The sequence below is a fragment of the Euphorbia lathyris genome, chromosome 4, assembly GCF_963576675.1.
Source record: "Euphorbia lathyris chromosome 4, ddEupLath1.1, whole genome shotgun sequence".
In the NCBI taxonomy this organism is placed as follows: Eukaryota; Viridiplantae; Streptophyta; class Magnoliopsida; order Malpighiales; family Euphorbiaceae; genus Euphorbia; species Euphorbia lathyris.
This window is the reverse complement of record NC_088913.1, coordinates 36752580-36774587: the sequence shown is the minus strand read 5'-3', so window position 1 is coordinate 36774587 and position 22008 is coordinate 36752580. Positions and strand designations below refer to the sequence as shown.

The 22008-nt window shown below is 35.8% G+C and overlaps 1 protein-coding gene across 1 annotated transcript; it reads right to left on the bottom strand.

The window, feature by feature from the left end:
* Positions 1–12123: 12123 nt before the first annotated feature.
* LOC136226897 (glucuronoxylan 4-O-methyltransferase 1-like) lies at positions 12124–13281 on the bottom strand. The gene has a single exon (XM_066015575.1). The coding sequence runs from the start codon at positions 13272–13274 to the stop codon at positions 12423–12425; it is 852 nt and encodes a 283-aa protein (XP_065871647.1). The 5' UTR covers positions 13275–13281; the 3' UTR covers positions 12124–12422.
* Positions 13282–22008: the final 8727 nt, after the last annotated feature.

Genomic DNA, 22008 nt, shown 5'->3' with positions numbered 1-22008 from the left:
CCTACACTCTTGATATCATCACAAAATACTCACGTTAATATAATAAGAATTATTTGAAAATATTAACCGTTTTATGGTATCAAAATATTATAGGGTTTAAAAACCAAAACAATAACAAACAAACTTAATTCCTCCTACTCTCTTTCTTCTTCTTGACCGATTTCAATGGGAGAAATAACCTATTTGGTAGTAGTGTTCAACAGTCGGTTCGGTTATTAGAAACCGAACTGAAATAACCGAAAACTAAATAATTATATTGAATTTAACCGAATAATAATAACAAACCGAACGTAACGGAACGAATAATTCGGCTCGGTTTATCAGTTTCACCACATTTTTTACTAAATTAAAATTAATTATAGATAAAAAAGTTAATTAATTTAATTTCAATAAAAGCTTAACAAATTTATATAAATCATGTCATTTAATTACGTTGCTTTTTTCTTCAAAACAAAAAAAAAATTTGATTTCAGAATTCATAGTGACTAGAATAATGTCAGATTTGAATTGAATATTGAAATTAAAAAAAAATGAAAACATGACTAATATGGACTACTATTTCAACACTAATGAATTTTATAAATTTTATATTTTTGTGAATTACAATTAGAAATTAATAGACAGTTGGAGAGAATATGAGAATAATATGTTATAAATCATGTTATTTCTGTTTAAAAACGTACAAATTGAAAAGTTTTTTCTTAATCACAATAAAATTGATTAATTGAAAACTTAGAAAACTATTAGTCCTCTGGTTATCATTCTAAATCTATTTAGAGTTTATTTCGATCGGTTCAATTAATTCAGTAATTTTATTATAAAAAACCGAACCTACCGAAATTATCGAAATATTATATATATTATAACCAAAACCGAATAAATAGACCAAATAACCGAACCAAAAAATTGATTTTCATCGATTCGATCGATTATCTCGGCCTGGTTTGGCTTTTGAACACCCCTACTGTTTGGCCATCACGCATATGGCTTATCTCATAGTCTTTTTTTTTTATGTTAGTAGGAATTGTCTCAATTGTAGATTGTTCTTGAGATAGTAGGGGCAAACGCGATGAGAAGTAAACGAAGGAGAATAACCCTTCTAAAAAGGGAAGATGATTTCATTAAAAAAAAAACACACATCATGAGAACAACAAGCTTCTCATTGTGCATGTCATACACCTTGCACCATTCCACGTCCCCACTGCCCCCACCAAAGAACTACCAAAATAATTGTCGATTGTTGACCTCTTACCCTAGTTCAAAGAGTAGCCAAAGAAATCTAACTTGAGAATTGAACAAGACCCAACATTTGGAGCGGTGAGCATGGATCCCATTCCGTGGGGAAATTATTAGAAGCACTTGGTTCTTCATGTCAAATGGAAAACCTCTTATACATATTTTGTCATGTGCAACATGAACCCACACATATTATAACATGTTCTACTATTTTATTTATTAAGTGGAGTCACAATACACATGTCCAAATGTAAATTGGGGGTCCTCCAAGTAACATAGAAGCCCAGATGCTTAATATAAACTCCATTCCGTGACCTCTAGATCTTTAGTTCAAAATCCTCGAAATATTTTTAAAATTAAGGGCAATCAACTTTCAGGGGATAGTACTCAAAATAAATCCACTCCTCAATCAGAGGACTTGAAAAATGTAGTTGATGTCACATTAGGGGGGAGAAGAAAGAATGTCAAATAATAACGAGCAAGATCTCGAAATCCATAATCTCAAGGATGATATGATTGAGGAGCCCGATACAATGGAACTTCGTAATAGATCCAAATAATTATAAACTATGTTACTATTATTAATTATTTTTAATGGACTCTTTATTTTAAGGGATAAGGTGTAAAAATACCCCAAACATTTACAAACAATAGCAATTTTACCATTAACGTCTAAAATGATGCAATTTTACCTCTAACGCAGTCAAGAGCAATTTTACCCCTAGCGTTGGCAAGTTGGGATAATTTCAGACATTATTATAAAACACGGTTGTTTTGTTTCTTTTTCTGCACCAATTTATGTAAGATGGTTCTAAAAAAAGATTTCATATTTTTTATGATTTATTAAGAGAATTGAACATTAATATTTTTAAATTCGGTGAAATATTTGAATTTTTTTCTCCAACAAAATGCAGTGTATTTTTAATTTTTTTTAAAAAATCATGTCTAATCATATGTTTGTGTCTTGTTACTAATGAAAGATAAAATAATGCAATATGAAGTGTAGATGACAAGACTTAAGACTGAGAATACAATTTGATGAATAATTTCTCCAATTGACTCAACTTGTCAATCTTAGAAGTAAAATTAATCTTTGCTGCCAACATTAAAAGTAAAATTGTACCATTTTAGACATTAAGGGTAAAATTATTTTTAGGTATAAACGTTAGGGGTATTTTTGCACCTTATTTAACACTTTCAAACTTATTTTATTGTATCTCTTTTCTTAATAAAAAAAACAATTTCTTAATTTGAATACTAAGAAAATTAATTTCTGAAAACTATAAAATTTTATAACTAAAAATAAAAAAGCATAAAAATGTTATCAATTTCAAAAAAACAAAAATTGGCTTGTTAAGGGCCAAAACTTTCGCTTTGACTCTTAACAGGGCAAATAGTAATTCAGCACCCCCACATGAAATTGTACGGAGATACGGGGGAGGAGAGGCCTAAAGACATGTGTTTCCACTTGAGTATAAAATTATGGGGGCGTTTGGTTTGGGGTCTTTAGAAATGGGAATGTGAATGGGGTTTCATTCCCTTTGTTCTGGTTTATTTACAAAAAAAAAAAAACACATTTCCTTTACCCACTTTAAGTCAAGCCATTACCCCACTTTAGGTTAAACCATTACCTCATGCCCTCTAGGGAATTGGATTCCCTTTACCTCATTCTCTTTCCTAAATATATCCAAACACATAGGGGAATTAATGGTTATTCATTTCCTTTCCTTTAGTTTTCATTTCTTGATTCCTTTTCCCTTACCCCTTGTGAACCAAATGCCCCCTAAGAGTGTTAGGGGATATTTGGTTCGAGATCTTTAGAAATGGGAATGAGAATGGGAATGGGAATGGAAATGGGAATGGGAGGGTTTCATTCCTTTTGTTTTTGTTTGTTTAAAAAAAAATTCATTCTCTTTACCCATTTTAGATTATGGGTTTACTCCACTTTAGGTTAAGCTCATTAGTACCCCAATCCCTCTAGAAAATTGGATTCCCTTTACCCTATTCCCTTTCCTAAACATATCCAAACACATAGGGAAATTAATGCGTATTCCTTTCCTTTCCTTTAGTTTCCCTTTCTTGATTCCTTTTCCCTTACCCTTTGTGAACCAAACGCCCCTTTAGTATTTTATACTCTTTTTGCTAACATAATATTTAAGGTATATGTTTATCAATTTTTAAATCTAGACGATTGTGTTTATAAATTGACCAAATCACAAATTTTATTTTTATAATTATCTAAATAATTAAATCAAGGGCATGCATGCATGCATTCAGGGGCAGAACCAAGGGGGTTAGGGTGGGCTCGAGCCCCGGCTAGTCGCCGGAGAATTGAGAAAAAAAAATTTAGTAATGTTGTCCGGTACTATTTTGGAGAGAATTATACTGACTCTATGTAGTATTATTTCAATGTTTAAAGGTAAATGAGATAGTTAAGGATGCTTACCATTAAAAAAAAGTAAACATGTTTAATTTTCTATTAGTTCAATGCTAGTTTCTAAAAATAATAATAACATTTTTACAGTTTTAACGCGTTGGATTTTAAAAATTTACCGTCAACTGCACGATTTTTTTCGATTTTTTTTTTTTTTTACGTTTTGAAATTTTTTTTACTGATATGTTTGAGCCCCGGGTCATCCGGGATCCTGGTTCCGCCACTGCATACATTCGAAAGATCATGGGTTTAATTGATAAAATATGAATTAACGAGGGCTAAAATATGAGTTTTTGCTTAATTATAAATCTCCTCATTATGCATATCGAATTGGAAATCCTTTTTCTACAAGGAGACGATCATGAGAACACTAATCCGAATTTGAGTTGTGGGGATAAATGGATAAGTTGAGGGAGTGAGAAATACCACTTTTATGGAGTTAATGGGGTAAATAGGACATTTGATAAGTTGAATGGGTAAAATGATCAATTTGGACAAGTTAAAAGGGTTGAAGGAGTATTAGGTATATATAAAAATGATAGGCTTTTAAGGTGTTGGTGGCTGGAAAAAATTTGCCCTACCCTGATAAGCTAAACTTTGAAAAATTAGCTCCAAGTATGAATTCCTACCACAACTTGTGCTTCAAATTGAGAAAGTAAGAAAAAAAAATAATAATAATAATAAATGAGATGAGCCAAAACTTTCATTTTGACTCTTAAAAGGGCAATCGTAATTCAGCACCCCTACGTAGGGTGGAGAGGTTAAAAGCATCTGTTTCTACTGGGTATAAAATTAAGTGTTAGTATTTTATACATTCGAAAGATCATTGGTTTAATTGATAAAATCTGAATTAATGAGGGGTAAAATATGAGTTTTTGCTTAATTATAAATCTCCTCATTATGCATATCGAATTGGAAATCCTTTTTCTACAAGGAGACGATGATGATAGTTAATCTTTAATTACTTGAACACTAATCCGAATTCCTTTCTTCTTTCCGTATTAGGAACAACTGTACAATTATATATAACAATCAATCTTTCCATTAAACATAACGATCAATCATCTCAACTTCATAATTGCTCAAGTAAACATGGATAGGGTTAGGGAGGATATGTCTCTTAAAACGATACAAATTCCGGCAGAGTGGGCGCCGGAGTATCCCGGGAACCCATCTTCCCTGCAATTTTTCTTCAACATCTCCTACCAAATCCAGAAAACGGTCGAGTGTTTAACAGAGAGCGGTGGATTTATTAACTGGCCAAGATTGACAAACGATGAAGTTGTCCAAGTTCCTTTTAAATCAAACTTTGATATATTGAAGAACAACACTGAAATCTTCTGCTTCCATCTTTCCCACAAATTGGGGGTTTTAGGGATTGAATTTCGTCATCACAAAACATTGATTTGGCAGATAATTCAAAATGTCCTGGGGATTATAAAATCAAACCCTGATATTGTTCAGAAGCTGAAGGTGTTGCCGTTGATGTTCAAGATTGTTTATAGTAAGACTTATTGTGTTACGGAGAGGGAATTAATGTTGGAGCTATCGCGGAGGGAGTTGGAGAGACAAAACTACGGTATGGTGCCGGCGGCCAAGGAATCGATTGAGAGGATCGTGAATTCCGGGAAAGTGGTGACGGAGAAGGAGAATTGCGGTATATGTTTGGAGGAGATTAGTGAGAATGGTGTTGCAATGCCTTGTGATCATGTTTTTCATAAGGGTTGCATTTTGGAATGGTTGAGCAAAAGTCATTACTGCCCTTTCGGTCGATTTTTTTTTTTTATTTGAAAGAATGAATGAATTAGATTAACTCAGAAGCAAGAACATCGGTAAGGAACGGTGGAGGACATGCCCAGTCACCGCGATCAGTTTTTGAACTAACAGATTTTGCAAGCAAATGTGCTGCGAGGTTCGCTGATCGTCGAACATAAGAGATTGAAACAGACTCCAAATCTCGTAAAATTAAATAACACTCTTGAACAACATCTGATAAATAAGAAAGATCAAAATTCTGATGTTGTATTGCTTGAACCACATTAAGACAATCTGATTGAACGTTTACTCTCGAGAGTCCGAGGCGTTTAATCCAGCTTAGAGCTTCACGGATGGCAAGAGCCTCTGCCATAGCCGGATTACGTACCATATCCATACCAGCATTCCGTGCAAAGCAGCAGAGCCAGTTATGGTCCCGTATCAGCATACCATAGGATGCGTAATTTGCTTCCTGTTGTAAACCAGCATCTACATTGCAGGTCAGGAATCCTTGCTGCGGCTTTCTCCACTTGTTCAGCGATGAATCATCTGTTGGTTGAGCTTCCATTCCATCTATTGCTGGTTTCATTCGACAGGTCTTCCACGTCTGCATATCAAAGAATGCAGCGGACAACACAGTACCAGGTAGGCTGAATTTGTTTTTCCAAACCACCTGGTTCCGATTCTTCCATAAATGCCATAAAACCATAGCAATCATCTCAATTGTTTGTATTCGCGAGTTCAGTGAATTATCAAACCAACTGAAGAAGTCATTCTCCCTTTCCATACGGCTATCAGAAAAAATATAATCCCCAAACCTGCTTTGCAAATAGACATGATAGGAAGATATGGCTCTCATCTTCACCCGACATCTTGCAAACCGGGCAAATATTGGCTAGAGTACTTCGTCTATTATTAAGGTTGGTCATTGATGGAAGACATCGAGAGAGAGCTCTCCACAGGAAGTTTTTGATTTTAGGGGCTACCTGCAATTTCCACAATAATCTCCAATTAATCAGATTTGGATTATTAACCCAATGAGGATCAGAATTTGCCGCTGTCAAGTAGCCACTTTTTACTGAGTACTTCCCGTTAGGTGAATGAATCCAAAACCACGAATCATTGCTCCCCTGTCTGCGTCGAGGAATTTCTCGAATCAATCCCAAATCACGGTCATTAAAGCATGTCTGCAGTTTGCTTTCATCCCAGCAACCATCTTCCTGCAGCAGGTCACTGACAAACTCCATATTGCAGTCTGCAGGTGCGCAACTGGTAGGAAATGGATCTCCTGGGTCTGGGAGCCAGGGGCTTTCCCAAATCCGTATTGATGAACCTGTACCCACTTTACAGCGAATGCCAGCACTAATTAGTTCCCGTCCTGCGATAATGCTACGCCAGATGAAAGAAGGATTATGGCCAATTCCTGCTTGGAGGAAATCTCCATTTGGGAAGTATTTTGCCTGTAATACCCTGGCTACCAGTGAAGTTGAATCTTGCAGTAATCTCCACCCTTGCTTTGCCAATAAGGCGAGATTGAATTGATGAAGATTACGAAATCCCATACCTCCATTAAACTTCGGATAGCTCATATTTTCCCAGCTTTTCCAGTGAATTCCTGTTGAGAGTGTCCCTGATGATTTCCACCAGAATCGGTTAAGTAGCTTATTTATATCATCACACAGTTCTTTAGGCATCAGATAAATGCTCATCATGTATGTAGGAATAGCTTGTAGAATCGACTTGATGAGGACCTCTTTACCTGCACGTGACAGGAATTTCTCCTTCCAATTGCTAATACGATTCCAAATTCTGTCTTTCAAAAAACCAAAGGTTCTCATTTTGCTCCGTCCCACATCAATTGGAGCCCCAAGGTAGTTATCTAAAGTCGCGACTTCAGTAACACGAAGCACATCACAAACCTTTTTGCGATTCGTCTGATTGGTATTTGAGCTGAAGAAGAGTGATGATTTCTGAAAGTTTACGCACTGTCCAGATGCCTTTTCATAAGCTGTCAGACATTCCTGAATGCATTGTACCTCTTCTGTATTAGCTCTGAAAAATAACAGACTATCATCTGCAAACAGTAAGTGGGATACCCTTGGAGCATTTCTGGCTACTTGAACTCCATGAATCCGCCCTTCCCTTTCTCTAGCTGACAGAACTACAGATAAGCCCTCCACACATATTAGGAACAAGAAAGGGGAAAGTGGGTCTCCTTGTCGCAATCCTCGTTGAGGAATGATAGGACCAAGTTCTCTGCCTTCATGAGAAATCGTATAGGATACTGTTGATACATTTAGCATGATCCACTGAACCCAGATACTCGAAAAACCCATCTTCAGAAGCATATTTTCGAGGAATTTCCATTCAATTCGATCGTAAGCCTTGCTCATATCTAATTTTAGTGCCGTTGAGCCATTGGTTCCTTATCTCATACCTTTCAGTTTATGAACTATTTCACAGGCTACTATAATGTTGTCAGTGATGAGCCTGCCAGAGATGAACGCACTTTGATTAGCCGAGATAATATCAGGAAGTACCTGTTTGATACGGTTTGCTAACATCTTAGATAATATTCTGAATAGAACGTTGCAAAGAGCGATTGGCCTTAGGTCAGAAGCAGATTGAACCTCCTGTTTTTTCGGAATGAGTATTATGAGTGTATCGTTCAAGTGAGGGGGTAACTGGTTCTGTTGCAGGAAACTGAGGCAAGCCTTACTGACATCTTGGCCAACAATATGCCAGAAACTTTGGTAAAACGCAGGGTTTAGACCATCGGGGCCTGGACTTTTGTCCGGGTGCATAGCGAAGCAGGCCGTTTTTACATCAATTGCCGTGAACGGTTGCGCAAGGATGTCCTGATGATTCTCAGTCAATTTCGACCGAACACAGCGCAGAATATCCGCATCTTCAGTCCCCTAGCTTGAAAAGATTTTTTCAAAATGATCAGTGAGCAAAGCTTCTAGACCATCACCCCATACACATCGCCGCCTCGTCTCATCCTTCAATTCATCAAATCCATTCCATCGTTTCCTATCAGAGGCATAAGCATGGAAATATTTGGAGTTTGAATCGCCATCACGGAGCCAAAACAATTTCGCCCTTTGTTTCCAAAACTCTTCTTGTTGGCGAAGAGCCTTAGAGTAGGCCTGAGATGCATTAGAAAATTGTTCAGCACCATACCTATCACGCCTGCCTCGATATTTATTCATTTGAAGATGTAGGCCATCCAATACCCTTTGGAAATTGGTGTCGAGTTGTGAGCTCCAAGCTTGGAGAGCTTCAGAACAGCCCACAATCTTTTCTGAGATTAGTGTTTGCGGATCGGAATGCCATACCTGAGATATAATCGATGCACATTGCTCTTCTTGCAACCAAGTATTTTCAAATCTGAACCTCCTAACTGCTGTTTTTCGAATCCAAGCTTTTATATCCAATAATAATGCTGAATGATCTGAAGCTACAGTTGTTAAGTTATGGAGTTTGGTTGCCGCGAATGTATTCTTCCATTTCTCATTAATCAATGCTCTATCCAATTTCTCCTCCAACCACCTATCCGTCCCTCTCCCGACCTCTCACGTAAATTGGTGTCCAATCATCTGTACCTCTTGTAATTCACAGTCTTCAACTGCTTTCTGAAAGCCATCCATTAACCAGTTCGGCTGTGGACGACCTCCCCACTTCTCCTGACAATTCAGAATATCATTAAAGTCGCCTATACAGCACCAGGCCATGTCTTCTTGTTCTTTGAGGGATCGCAGCAAGTCCCAAGAAGCACGCCTTCTACTCCTCTCCGGAAAACCGTAAAAGCCTGTTAATCGGAACGGAACAAGGTTTGTGATATTAATTTCAGCATTAATAAAATTGATCGATGACGAAATTATGTTCACTGGGATATGTTCCTTCCAGAGCAATACGAGGCCACCCCCGTGACCAACACCTTCAACTGCAAAATAATTTGTGAAACCCAATTTTTTGCTAACCTCCTGTATCCTTTCTTCCTTTACCATTGTCTCCATTAGAAACAAAATCATGGGCTTATGGACCCAGATAAGATCCAAAAGAACATGAACTGTGCGTGAGTTGCCCAACCCACGACAGTTCCAGCTAAGAATACTCATTGGGGGTGGCGAGCCTGATTCCCAAGGCCCGCCATAAACTCGTTTTTTGGTTGTTCTGTTTCATTAACATTCATTTCTTTCTCTTCTCTTCGTGGCCTCTTCGAATCATGTATCAGGCCTTTTGGTTCATTGGTTTGATTCCCTGGAGAAGATGAGCTTGGTGTTTCAGAAGCTCCATTCACCTGCATACCAAAGGAGCGAATAAGAGCATCTACCTTGCCTGATCCCTGTCCTTTTGCTGTGTTATCATCCAATTGGTGCACTCGATTTGGTCTATCCTCCCTATCTCTTGCTCCATCTTCGATTGACTCACGCAACCATTACCAGCCAAGCTACCATTGCGCCGGATCGCTGCTCGGAGGAAGCTACCATACCGTCTGTCGGATGAGACTGTCGGACTATCAAAGAGCTGCTGACAAAATTTATCGGAGTGTCCGATAATTCCACAGAAAAAACAGAAACTGGGGAGCCTTTCATATCGAAAGTTGACCCAGAACCAATCACCTCCACTTCGTTTCATCTTCTGACCCATCTTTAATGGCTGGTGAATATTTATAGCTACCTTAATACGCAAGTAACTACGTCGCAGTCCGGTAAAGTTTTTACTGTCCGCTTCAATGAACAATCCCAGGTAATTCCGAGTATTTTGCATATGGATTCCGTTTGAAACCCCACTGGCAGGTCAGCAATTTGTACCCAGATAATCAAGTTGTGAAGTTCTACCTGGACTGCCTGTTCTGTGACTTCTAATCTTTTTATGATCAACACATTCTGATTGAATGTCCAGGGGCCGTCATTCAAGACTCTGACTACATCCAGCTCATGATAGAATTGAAACAGATATCGCCCTTCCCTGTCTGTTTCAGTAATAGTAACGCCTTTAACTGGGCGCCAAATCGATGCCAATGTACACTTCATGCTCTCGAAGTGAATAGATTTAGCCGTCAAGAATTGTCCGATGATAAATAGAGATGGCAGGTTTTCGTCTATCGGAAGATCATCACTCGGAACTATGATTCTGATTTCCTTTTCATCGTCAAGTCGCAACTTCGCATATGCGTCCAGAATTCCTTTGCCCTTATCCATGGCGCAGAGTTTAGTATTTCGAATCAGTGAGGGGAGGGTAGTGGTGGACGGCGGCGGTGAGAACGGCAAGAACCGTCAATGGTAGTAGGTTCAACCCTAACGAGAATCCTTCTCAGAGGAGAAGACTAACACACTCCAATAGGAGAGACGATCCCTTTCTGTCGATTTGAGTTGCCTGTTGAGGCTTAGTTTTTTTATTTATTTTGGATTTCGAAATTCAAAATATTTTTTTATTCAATTTATCAGTCTAATGTTTCATTTGTGACACAGTTTCTTCAATTAGAAAAAATTGCAAGAATAATACAATTTTTTTGGTTATAATTGGCCATGTTTGGTAAAGAGCGTTTTGGGATAAAAAGAGCGGTTTTGACCAATTTTAGAGGTTTGACCACTGAAACCGCTGATTGGAGTGTTTGGTGGAGAGAGGTTTGGGAGAGAGTTTTGGGATGAAAACGCTAATTTAGAAAAAGCTGTTAAAATGAGTTTTTTCAATTAGCGTTTTAGAATATTAAAATTAATGGACTTCTTTAACCCTAATAGATAGACTCCCTCTTCTCCTGCGCTAAAATTAATGCCCTTATTCATCTTTTTGCACAAACCGCTATTATCAATCAGCTAATTTTTACCAAACAGCTAGTCAAATCAGCTAATGTAATCAACTAACAGCTAATTCCCAAACAGGACATTTTATGTATATTAATGAAGGTACAAAAGGAAGAATTATAAGAAGAATTATACCATAATGTGGCTATTTTTTCAAAATAATGAAATTAGATTAGTATAATTTTGTTTTTATTTGAATTCTATTATGATGAGCAACACTTAGACAGTTGGATAATCAAACAACAAGATGAAAGACGTTTTCTTGATTAAAAAACCCAGGTTTCAGTATATTGGAAAACATTAACCCATACAAGACTGAATTAACATGGAAAAAATGAAGTGTTTGTTTAACGCTATCAATTTTTCACACAATATTATAATTTACAGAATCAATCCAACTAACACTGATTTATTTGCCAGTATTATCATTGTTGTTATACGTGGAATATATAGATAACATAATAAAATTATGACACTCAGTTTAACTCTAACAGTGCAACTAAATATTATGGAGATATTATCCGTTTTGGCATAAGTTTGGACTCCGCAACTTTAAGGCACTTCTATTCTATATATGTAATATTATCCATTTTGGCTCAACCTTGCTCATACTTTCTACTTCGGCTCCATCCATTCTCGACTACATTGACACTCTTACTTCTATTAGTTTCCACTTCAATTCAATATAATAACTCTATGATAGAGCTACTTCTTTACAAATTCCCATAATCGTAATCAGTGATAAAGTCATAACGAAATACTCAAATGTTAAAATATATAGTGTAACTTTTTGGGATTAGGCACAAGGACCAATAATTTTATTGCAGATTCCGTTTTTAATATCAAATCTATTATACAAATACTAAATAGAAATTAATCTAGGAAGAATCGACACTTTTAGGAAGTTAATATAGATTGCCGGATACTTTAGGGTCATTCGAGGACATGAATCTGGCACTCTAAAACAAGTGTTCTCTTTTTTTTTTTAATGGGGTCACTTGAAGATACGTATCCGTCACTCCAAAATAAGTGTTCTCTTTTTTCTTAATGGGACACTCCAGAGACATTCCAGTAATGATTTATAACGAATGTTATTTATGGTTTATATAATCTAACCATACAACCAACTACATCCAAATAATAGAACAAATACAATATTAGACTCAATTTCTCTAAAAATAATAATTTTACTCAGGGCAGAAGGGCCTATCAAGATCACCAACCTTATGACTAGGAATAGTAAAATGCCTTAATCTCCCTTGTTGTTTATTCATATAGCCTTCACATAAAAAGGCCATAGAAAACTTATCCTCAACTTGTCTATTAACATCATGAACAAAAATTTCAGTCTCACCCCCATCTTCTCTATTCCTAGCCATCATACCAGCAGTATATATAGCACTCATTCTTCCAGGTGCTTGTTCATAATACCCAGTTGGAGCATCCACCATTATCAAATCCCATTTCATTTCATACACTTTTTCAGGCAATCCTTTCAATGCTAGTTCACACATTGAATATTTTGGATCCCCAATTGCTCTACATTCAATTCCTCTCCCCATTTCCATCAGATTATCTGCCTGATTCACCTTGCTATCATACCTAACATGATATGATTCTAACATTGGGAATCTCCTCTTGATTTGTGCTATCCATGCCTCATCTTCTTCTAGGAAGATTGTTCTTCCTCCATAGTTTAGTGTATTCCACATTAGACTATCGTGTCCGAGCCCGAAAACTAAGAAGTTGCAGGGTGATTTCTTTTCAAGAACTTTTGATGTTACTGATATTTCTTTCTTGGTTTGCTGTGGGGTGATTGTTGAGGTTGTGTAGTGTATCAGTGCTTCAGCTAATGAGCTTGGGATTTTGTTGCAATTTGAGGAGCAATTTGGTGATGTTTTTGAAATTATGGGAGTGGGAGATGGGGGTTCTGATTTGGAAGATATGTTTGATCTTAAAATAAAGAGTAGGAAGAAAGCTAGAAATACACATAAAATGAGCAACTTAAGGTGGGAATTTTGTTGTGTTTTAGGCCTCATTTTGGGAAAAGGGGGAATGGAATGATGGAGATTGGAGTTTTGGTATTGAGGGTATATTTAAGTGATAGTGCATTCATTGCTTAGAGATGAAGGGAAGATAGAAAAATTGGGTGATTGATGAAGACTAGAGAGCTTCTAAGTTTTATGAGGAAGCTATTAAGAAAACTAAGGTTGGTAGATCTACAAGTTTGGTGAAATTTTGTTCATTTAATGTTGATATTACCTTAATTTACTTGTTGTTTCATGTATGCCTTTAATGTCTCTCTTTTTTTGTCTTTTGTCTACTTTGCTAAGCTAGATTTATCTGATTTGGTTATGTTTGCTGAAAACGATGCATTAATCTTTAATTGTATAAGCTAGTTTCAGAGGATACGAGCATGAATTTTGGAAAAAGGTAACAAGCAAAATGAGAAAGGATTGAAGCATTGTTTGTCATCTGTAGCAATCAATTACATTTAGGTGGAAATTAGCATATATATATATATATATATATATATATATAAAGGGATTTGTTAAGTGAGACGGTTGCTAATCGGGTGCTAATCGGGTGGAAAAGAGCCAATGTTAGCCAAAATTGTATAAGTGAAGAAACAAGTGGTTTTCAAGTGTAAAATGTTGTATAAAAATTGAGGCAAAAGCAAATTGGCGAAATATTATGACAGTTGTGTTGTGATTAGCCATAATCAATCGTAAATATTTAACAAATCTTCTGATATAGACATTAATTTCCACCTAAATTGGATCAAATATGATTAATTGCTATATCAAGGACCAATGTCACAAAATAATAGATAAGGGGAAAACACATCATTTTATGGGTTGGAAGCAAAATAGTGCTTTAAGACAATGAGAAAATGAAACCAATGAAAACTTATAACTCATTTGTTTCAAGAAAAATAAACGTGAAAAAAAAAAAGTAAAGAACAAAAAAAATGGAAAAACATTTAAAAACGTGGAAAATGAAAAAAATTGAAAAAACGAAAACAGATTACACGAAAAAACGTGAAAACTAGAAAATTATGAATAACGTGAAAAGGCGCTAAAAGCTAAAAAAAAGTAAAAAAAACTGAAAAATTTAAAAATGAAAAAAAAACATGAATATGGAAAAATGAGGAAAAAATGGTAAAAATGTGAAAATGTTAAACACAAAAAAAACGTGAAAAATAGAAAAATGGAAAAACAATATAAAAAAAGGAGAAAAAATGTGAAAATGGAAAAAACGCAACAAAAACCGTAAAACAGAAAAAATCATGAAAACAAAAAAAAATGAAAGCAACAACAAAATAACAAAGTATTTGTTTTTTTTGGTAGGAAAGGAAAGGAAAAAACAAACAAACAAAAACCTAACCCGGGAACAGTCTAGGAAGGCTGACCTCAACTCTATCCTCTAGGAGAGAAGACAACAGAAAAGAAGGAGGAACAGAAAGGGTAGAAACACCTAACATCCCCCCATGCCCAGCAGCAGCCAAGCGATCCGCCACGCGGTTTTGCTCCCTATAAATATGGGAGAAAATAAGAGTCTCAAAGGCAGGACGAAACCTCAAAATAGCTTTGATGAGATTCTGGCTCTTAAAACAAAACCTCAAAATATTTGTTTATTTTTTAAGGGTTTTTTTCCATTTTTTCCGTTATTTTATTTTACTTTTTTTTTTTTGCTATATTTTGTTTTTCATTTTTCATGTTTTCACACTTTTTCCGCTTTTTTCAGGCAAATGAGATCATAAAATTTGAGTTATAAATGCTAATGAAGTAAAGTTTAGTGAAGATGTTAATTCTAACTCCTTTTTGTGGGTTGGGTTTGGACATTATTTTAGCCCGACCTAGTCCAAACCCGTAAAAGCTCAAACTTAAAATAGGTTTAACTTGGATTTATCTCAAAACCCAAATCTAACGCAGTTTGGTCCGAACTATAAAATAATTCTATATAATTTAATTACCTTTAATATTTTAATTTATATTTATAGTGTTAGTTTTAATTATTCCATTATTATTCTCACCTTCCTTACTATATGAAATTTAGACCTTTGTATTAACTAATTTAAATTACAGCAGATTGAATTTTTTTTAATGTACATTGAACTTTTGAAAAAAACATTACAGTGCATGTGTAAGCATGATTTTATTGCTTCTTGCAAACTCCTTATTAAATTATAGTTTACAAATACAGTAAAACCTCTATAAATTAATAATGTTAGGATCATAGATTTTTATTAATTTAAAGAGATATTAATTAATTGATAAATTAATAATTATTAATTTATAGAGTGATTTTAAATTTTTTAAAAATAAATTTTAAATTATTAGTTGTTTCAAACATTGTAAAATTCGTACAGGGGATGAATATGTTACAACGAATTTAGAGGAAGCAATCACGGAAGAAGACATTCATGAACTTGAGGGAATAATTGGGCAGCTTGGTTACCACAATCAAATGAATGTCAATCAAATATTGGATTATCCAGGTGAAAACAATGAATGCTCACAAGTCCAAAATTTAGAAGAAATTGTATCAAGCGTTATGCAAAATTCAATTGAGGATGAAGCTGAAGATGATTTGGTACCTTTAAAACCAGTCACAAGAAAGGAAGCAATTATAGCATCATCCACTCTTTACAATTTTTTGTTAAAATTTGACAAGGATACACCGAAACTTTTGAATGCACTGAGAATAGTTAGAGATGAAATTCAACTAGATTTAAATTTCAAGAAAAAACAAAATATTATAGATTCATATTTTATTAAATTATCCCAAGTATATATATATATATATATATATATATATATATATATATATATATATATATATATATATATATATATATTTGAGAAATTATTAATTTATAGAGGTAATAATACAATGTATTTATAAGGGGTTGTTCCAGAAAATTATTATTTTATTAATTTATTAAAATTGATCATTTTTTGAACTGGCCCAAGTCGGGACCAGAAGAAATTATTATTTTAAAGAGTTTATTAATTTATCGAGTATTAATTTATAGAGGTTTTACTGTATGTTATTACTTTTTTTCTTATTTATAATAATACTTTAATATGCTAATTTTTATTATTTATAATGACTAATTTAAAAAGTTATATTAAAAAAACTTTTAAGATAAATATATTAGGTGGATGGGTCGGGTCGGACCAGCTTGAGAATTAGTTTTTTTTAGTCTAGTCGAGCCCGACTTGAGTCTAATATAAATATAGTGTAGATTAGGTTAGGCTTGGATAAAATAATAAGATGTAAAATCCGGTTAGGTTCGGTCTGAGTCTGGTCTGACTCAGCCCAGCCCATGAACAGATCCGATCCTAATATGTTAATTTTAGTTCTAAGTGTATTTTAATTAGATTTAGTTAATCTAGTTAAACGAGTTAACATGTGCAATTCGTTTACTAAATGGATTATGCCATATCAATCCATTATTAAAGGGTGTTGTTAAACCCAGCCCCAATTTTCCACCCCTAGCCCCGTGGAAGGACGAAATTACCCTTTTATAGGTTTTGGGGTGGAAAAAGCTATTTTTTTTCTCTCTCGATGCACGGGCGTATGGACATCACGCCTCACCTCATGGTGGGGCGTATGAAGATCACGCCTTCCTGTGTGGTCGGGCGTGATAGCCCTACGCCTCACCGTGTGATCGGACGTGGAACTATCACGTCCGACCACACGGTGAGGCGTAGGGCTATCACGTTCGACCACACGGGAAGACGTGATCTTCACACGTCCGTGTATCGAGAGAGCAAAAAAATAGCTTATGTATCCCGTAAATAGGCCGTTAAACCCGTAAATAGTCCGTTAAGCCCGTAACTACATAAATGTACTTAACAAAAAAAATTTAAAAACATAAAAATTAAAATAAACATTAATAAACATAAACATTTATAAACGTAATAGAGTAAATTTAATATCTACAACAAAAAGTGTTTAAATGTATGAATGTGTACAACAAAAAATCAGCTCGCCCGACGCCACGCATCCATAAACTCATCCATCTCCCTCTTAATGCGTGGAACATCCTCGTCAGATCGGTGGGTAGCCGATAGTTGGGTGACACGCCACAACCAGCTAACCCACTGCAAAAAAAAAGTAATAAATAAATATTAAAAATTAAACACATATAAACTAATACTAAATAATAATATTAAATAATAATAAACTTACAAATTCGCTGTTGGCGCGAGCATGTTGTACCGGTCCAGCCTGTGGTGCATGAAGGAGATGGGGATGCGAATATTGCATATACCAATCCATATAAGCAGGATCACATGCAGTGGGATCGTATCCAACTGGTCGGCATCTCCTCCGATCAATGCCCCGAGCCGATGGAAATCTCCGCCAGGTGTCCTCAACTGTGACTAAGGAATGCGTGAGCCTGTACGATAACGACTTCCATGGCCGTACTGCTTTATCAGGTCTAATACGCTCAGCTGGAATAGGCTGAGTATATCCGACCTGTCACAGCGCTCGGTCGGGCATATACGGCTCGACGATGTCTCTACACCGTATCCAACCGGCGTAGGACACTCGAAGCCGATCATCATCAGCGACAGGACCATAAGGCAACCACGTCACCTGGAAAAAAGTAATACTCAATAAAAAAATAATATACTATAAATAATAATTAAATAAATTCTAAAATTTTATAAAAATACCTCTTCCGCCGTCATACGATCCAGCTGCCCCCGAAAAGTATCTAGTCGGGCGGTCGTCTTGCCTGGTACCCCGACCTCCCATCTCAGTGCACGGGCATGGTCAGCTGGGATCAGGTGAGCTCCTCTATGCGGCCGGAAAATCGGAAAATACTCATATATCCATGCCTGCAGTAGGGTCAAACATCCGCATATACCTGAGCAGTCTCCTCTGCTCGCTATCCCCAGCTGCCGGTACAACATGGCTAGTGTGGCAGACCCCCATGATAGTCCAGCTGCCCCGCTGACACCGCTGTAAACCTCATGAAGATGGGCCGGCCTAATCCTATATCCACTCTTGTCAACAAACAGAGTGGATCCAAGCATAAGCCACATCCACGTTGTGGCCCGAGTAGCGTCATCCCTACCCTCGGCGAGAAGCCCCTGTACAGCCCCAACAAATATACCTCCACCTCCCCATAAATGACTAGTCGGCAACAAAAGCTCAGCCTGACTCACCCCAAACATCATCATGCACATGGCATGAAGCGAGCCAGTAGGGGGAGACTCGGACACCATCGGACCGTCGATCGGGATCCGAAGAATCTGCCACACATCATGCAGCTGGATAGTCATCTCACCGAACGGCATGTGGAAGGAGTTCGTATCGGGCTGCCACCGCTCCACGAACGCAGTCAATAGCGGAGTGTCGAGGTTCCTGAACATGGCACGTGGAAGGTGAGACAAACCAGTCCTCTCGATCATCTCCCTCGGCTGTAAAATGGCACATATACAATTTATACAATTACAGAATGTTTTGTATGTTTATAGTTAAAAATACGAATTACAATAAATGTTGACACACTATATTATTCTTACCTCGGATGACGCACCAGAAAACCACTGACACAAATCTCGGCATGCTGATGATCTGTTGTAGCATGTCAGAAACGACCGAATCTCTCCTCCCAACATCCGTGAGGCAACATGTCCTAGAAAACTAGGAATCACGGAACCATCAATGGGACCACCAGCAACCGGTGCAGTAACTACCCAGCTCTCGTCCTCACTACCTTTGGGACGTTTGCTTGTCCCTGATAATTATAAAATTATACTAGATTATACTAAATTATACTAAAAAGATACTAAATTATACTAAATTATAATAAAATTATACTAAATTATACTAAATTATACTAAAATTATACTAAAAATACTACTCCCTCCGTTTTTGAAAGGATGTCACAAAATGCAATTTTTTATTTTTTTGAAAGGATGTCATGCTAGCAAATCAATAAGATATTTAGTCATTTTTTCCAATCTTACCCTTCATCATTTACGAACTCATATAATCAATTCAATTAATGATGTTATAGATTGCATCAAAAATCATTTAGTGTTTGAATTTTTTTTTTTTTGCTAGAAGCAATGAACCCCTTCACATTCCTTATGCCCCATGAAATGTATCTCCAACACATTCAATCACTTGACACCTGTTTATTTTTTTGACACTTGCACAAAGCATATTTCATTTCTTTTTAATTTAAAAAATATGGAGAAAGTGAAAAGAAAATTTTGTTTGCAATTCAAAAATTTAGATTGGAGGGAGTATTTTCAACAGCAAAATAATGGAGTATGTATGAGTATTAGAGAGTAAATGATTTTTAAGTAATGTAATTTAGGGGGTGGGATTTGAGAATTAATTATGGTGATTTATTTTTTCAAGATAAATTTTGGATTTATAAAATTGCAATTAATAGGGTTAGTATAGTAAAATTGTAAAGTACTACATCATTTTCTTCATTTTCTTAAGGGGTGTGCCATTTCATTACATGACATCTTTTCAAAAACGGAGGGAGTAGAAGAGAGAGAGTGAATGTAAGAGCAACTATAATGGTTGGATACTCCAACCATTGCCACATCATCTATTTACACTATTACAAAATACTCTCTATATTAAAACACTTCTCCTAACAAACTACTCCCTCCGTTTTTGAAAGGATGTCACAAAATGCAATTTTTTATTTTTTTGAAAGGATGTCATGTTAGCAAATCAATAAGATATTTAGTCATTTTTTCCAATCTTACCCTTCATCATTTACGAACTCATATAATCAATTTAATTAATGATGTTATAGATTGCATCAAAAATCATTTAGTGTTTGAATTTATTTTTTTTTTTTGCTAGAAGCAATGAACCCCTTCACATTCCTTATGCCCCATGAAATGTATCTCCAACACATTCAATCACTTGACACCTGTTTATTTTTTTGACACTTGCACAAAGCATATTTCATTTCTTTTTAATTTAAAAAATATGGAGAAAGTGAAAAGAAAATTTTGTTTGCAATTCAAAAATTTAGATTGGAGGGAGTATTTTCAACAGCAAAATAATGGAGTATGTATGAGTATTAGAGAGTAAATGATTTTTAAGTAATGTAATTTAGGGGGTGGGATTTGAGAATTAATTATGGTGATTTATTTTTTCAAGATAAATTTTGGATTTATAAAATTGCAATTAATAGGGTTAGTATAGTAAAATTGTAAAGTACTACATCATTTTCTTAAGGGGTGTGTCATTTCATTACATGACATCTTTTCAAAAACGGAGGGAGTAAATTATACTAAATTATACTAAAATTATACTAAAATTATACTAAAAAATACTAAATTATACTAAATTATACTAAAATTATACTAAAAAATACTAAATTATACTAAAAAATACTAAATTATACTAAAAATACTAAATTATACTAAAATTATACTAAAAAATACTAAATTATATTAAATTATACTAAAATTATACTAAATTATACTAAAATTATACTAAATTATACTAAAATTATACTAAAAAATACCTGTACTCGCAAAACGACCTCCTACGCGCTGGGTCGGCTGTCTCCCCGGGGTCGGCTGCTCATCGCTCTCCTCAACCTCGCGATCATGTGCAACAGCGGACTGTCGCACTGCCCGGGCTACCACATCTAGGTAGTCCTGAAAAGAATCGCCATCGGGCTCTCTGTCATCAAAATCAGTCGCCCCCTCTGAGCCATGAATATCGGCCTGATCCTCAATCGGCCCCCTCCTCAACTGCTCCGTCGCAGCCCCTCTCCGCCTACGACCAGAAATATCTATACCACGCAATCTCGTATGCCGTGGTGTATCATCCTCGTCGTCCATATCTAGACGACGAGCAGATGACGGGATGGATTTCCCACCCCTAGTAGGCCGCTCCGTCTACAAAAAAAATTACACTAAATTAATAAAATTGTAAATAATGTAAATTATACTAAATTTATAAAATTATGCTAAAATACTACTAAACTAATAAAATTATAATATAGTTATTCTCAATTTATACTAAATTATACTAAAATTACACTAAATTACTAAAATGTTTACTATAATTAAACTAAAATTACACTAAATTTACTAAAATTTTAAAAAATATTAATTTTTATTAAAAAAGGGGGCGTAAGGGAATCACGCCCGAACCATTGGTCGGGCGTATGCACATCACGCCCTATCAGTGGTTAGGGCGTATGAGCATCACGTCCTACCATTGGTTCGGGCATGTGGCTATCACGCCCGTACCACTGGTCGGGCGTGATACTCATACGCTCGAACCGCAGATCGGGCGTGATGTTCATACGCCCGACTGCGATTCCGGCCGAAATTTTTAAACATCACAACAGATCCAAAACGATCCATAAATCAATGAAATAAAGCGGTAAATCGTACCATTTTAGCTTTTCCTTTACGGTTTCTATCACCATCCATGATTCGGCTCACTAATTTGTCCGGATTTGAGCAAAAATCGTTTCGGCTTCTTGAGAGGTTTTGGGTTTTTTAAAATTTAGTGCAAAGGGTATTTCGGTCTATTCACGGGGCTAGAAGTGTAAAATTAGGGCTGGGTTTAGTAAATCACTTATTAAATTGGTTGTGTCATATCAACTCATTTATTAAATGGGTCCTATCAATTTGTTTATTAAATATATTGGATTAGGACAAACTTGTTTATTAAAGATCTAATGCTCCCCCAGTTCTCTTAACTTGTCCAAATTAGTTATTTTATCCCTTCAACTCATTGAATGTTCTATTT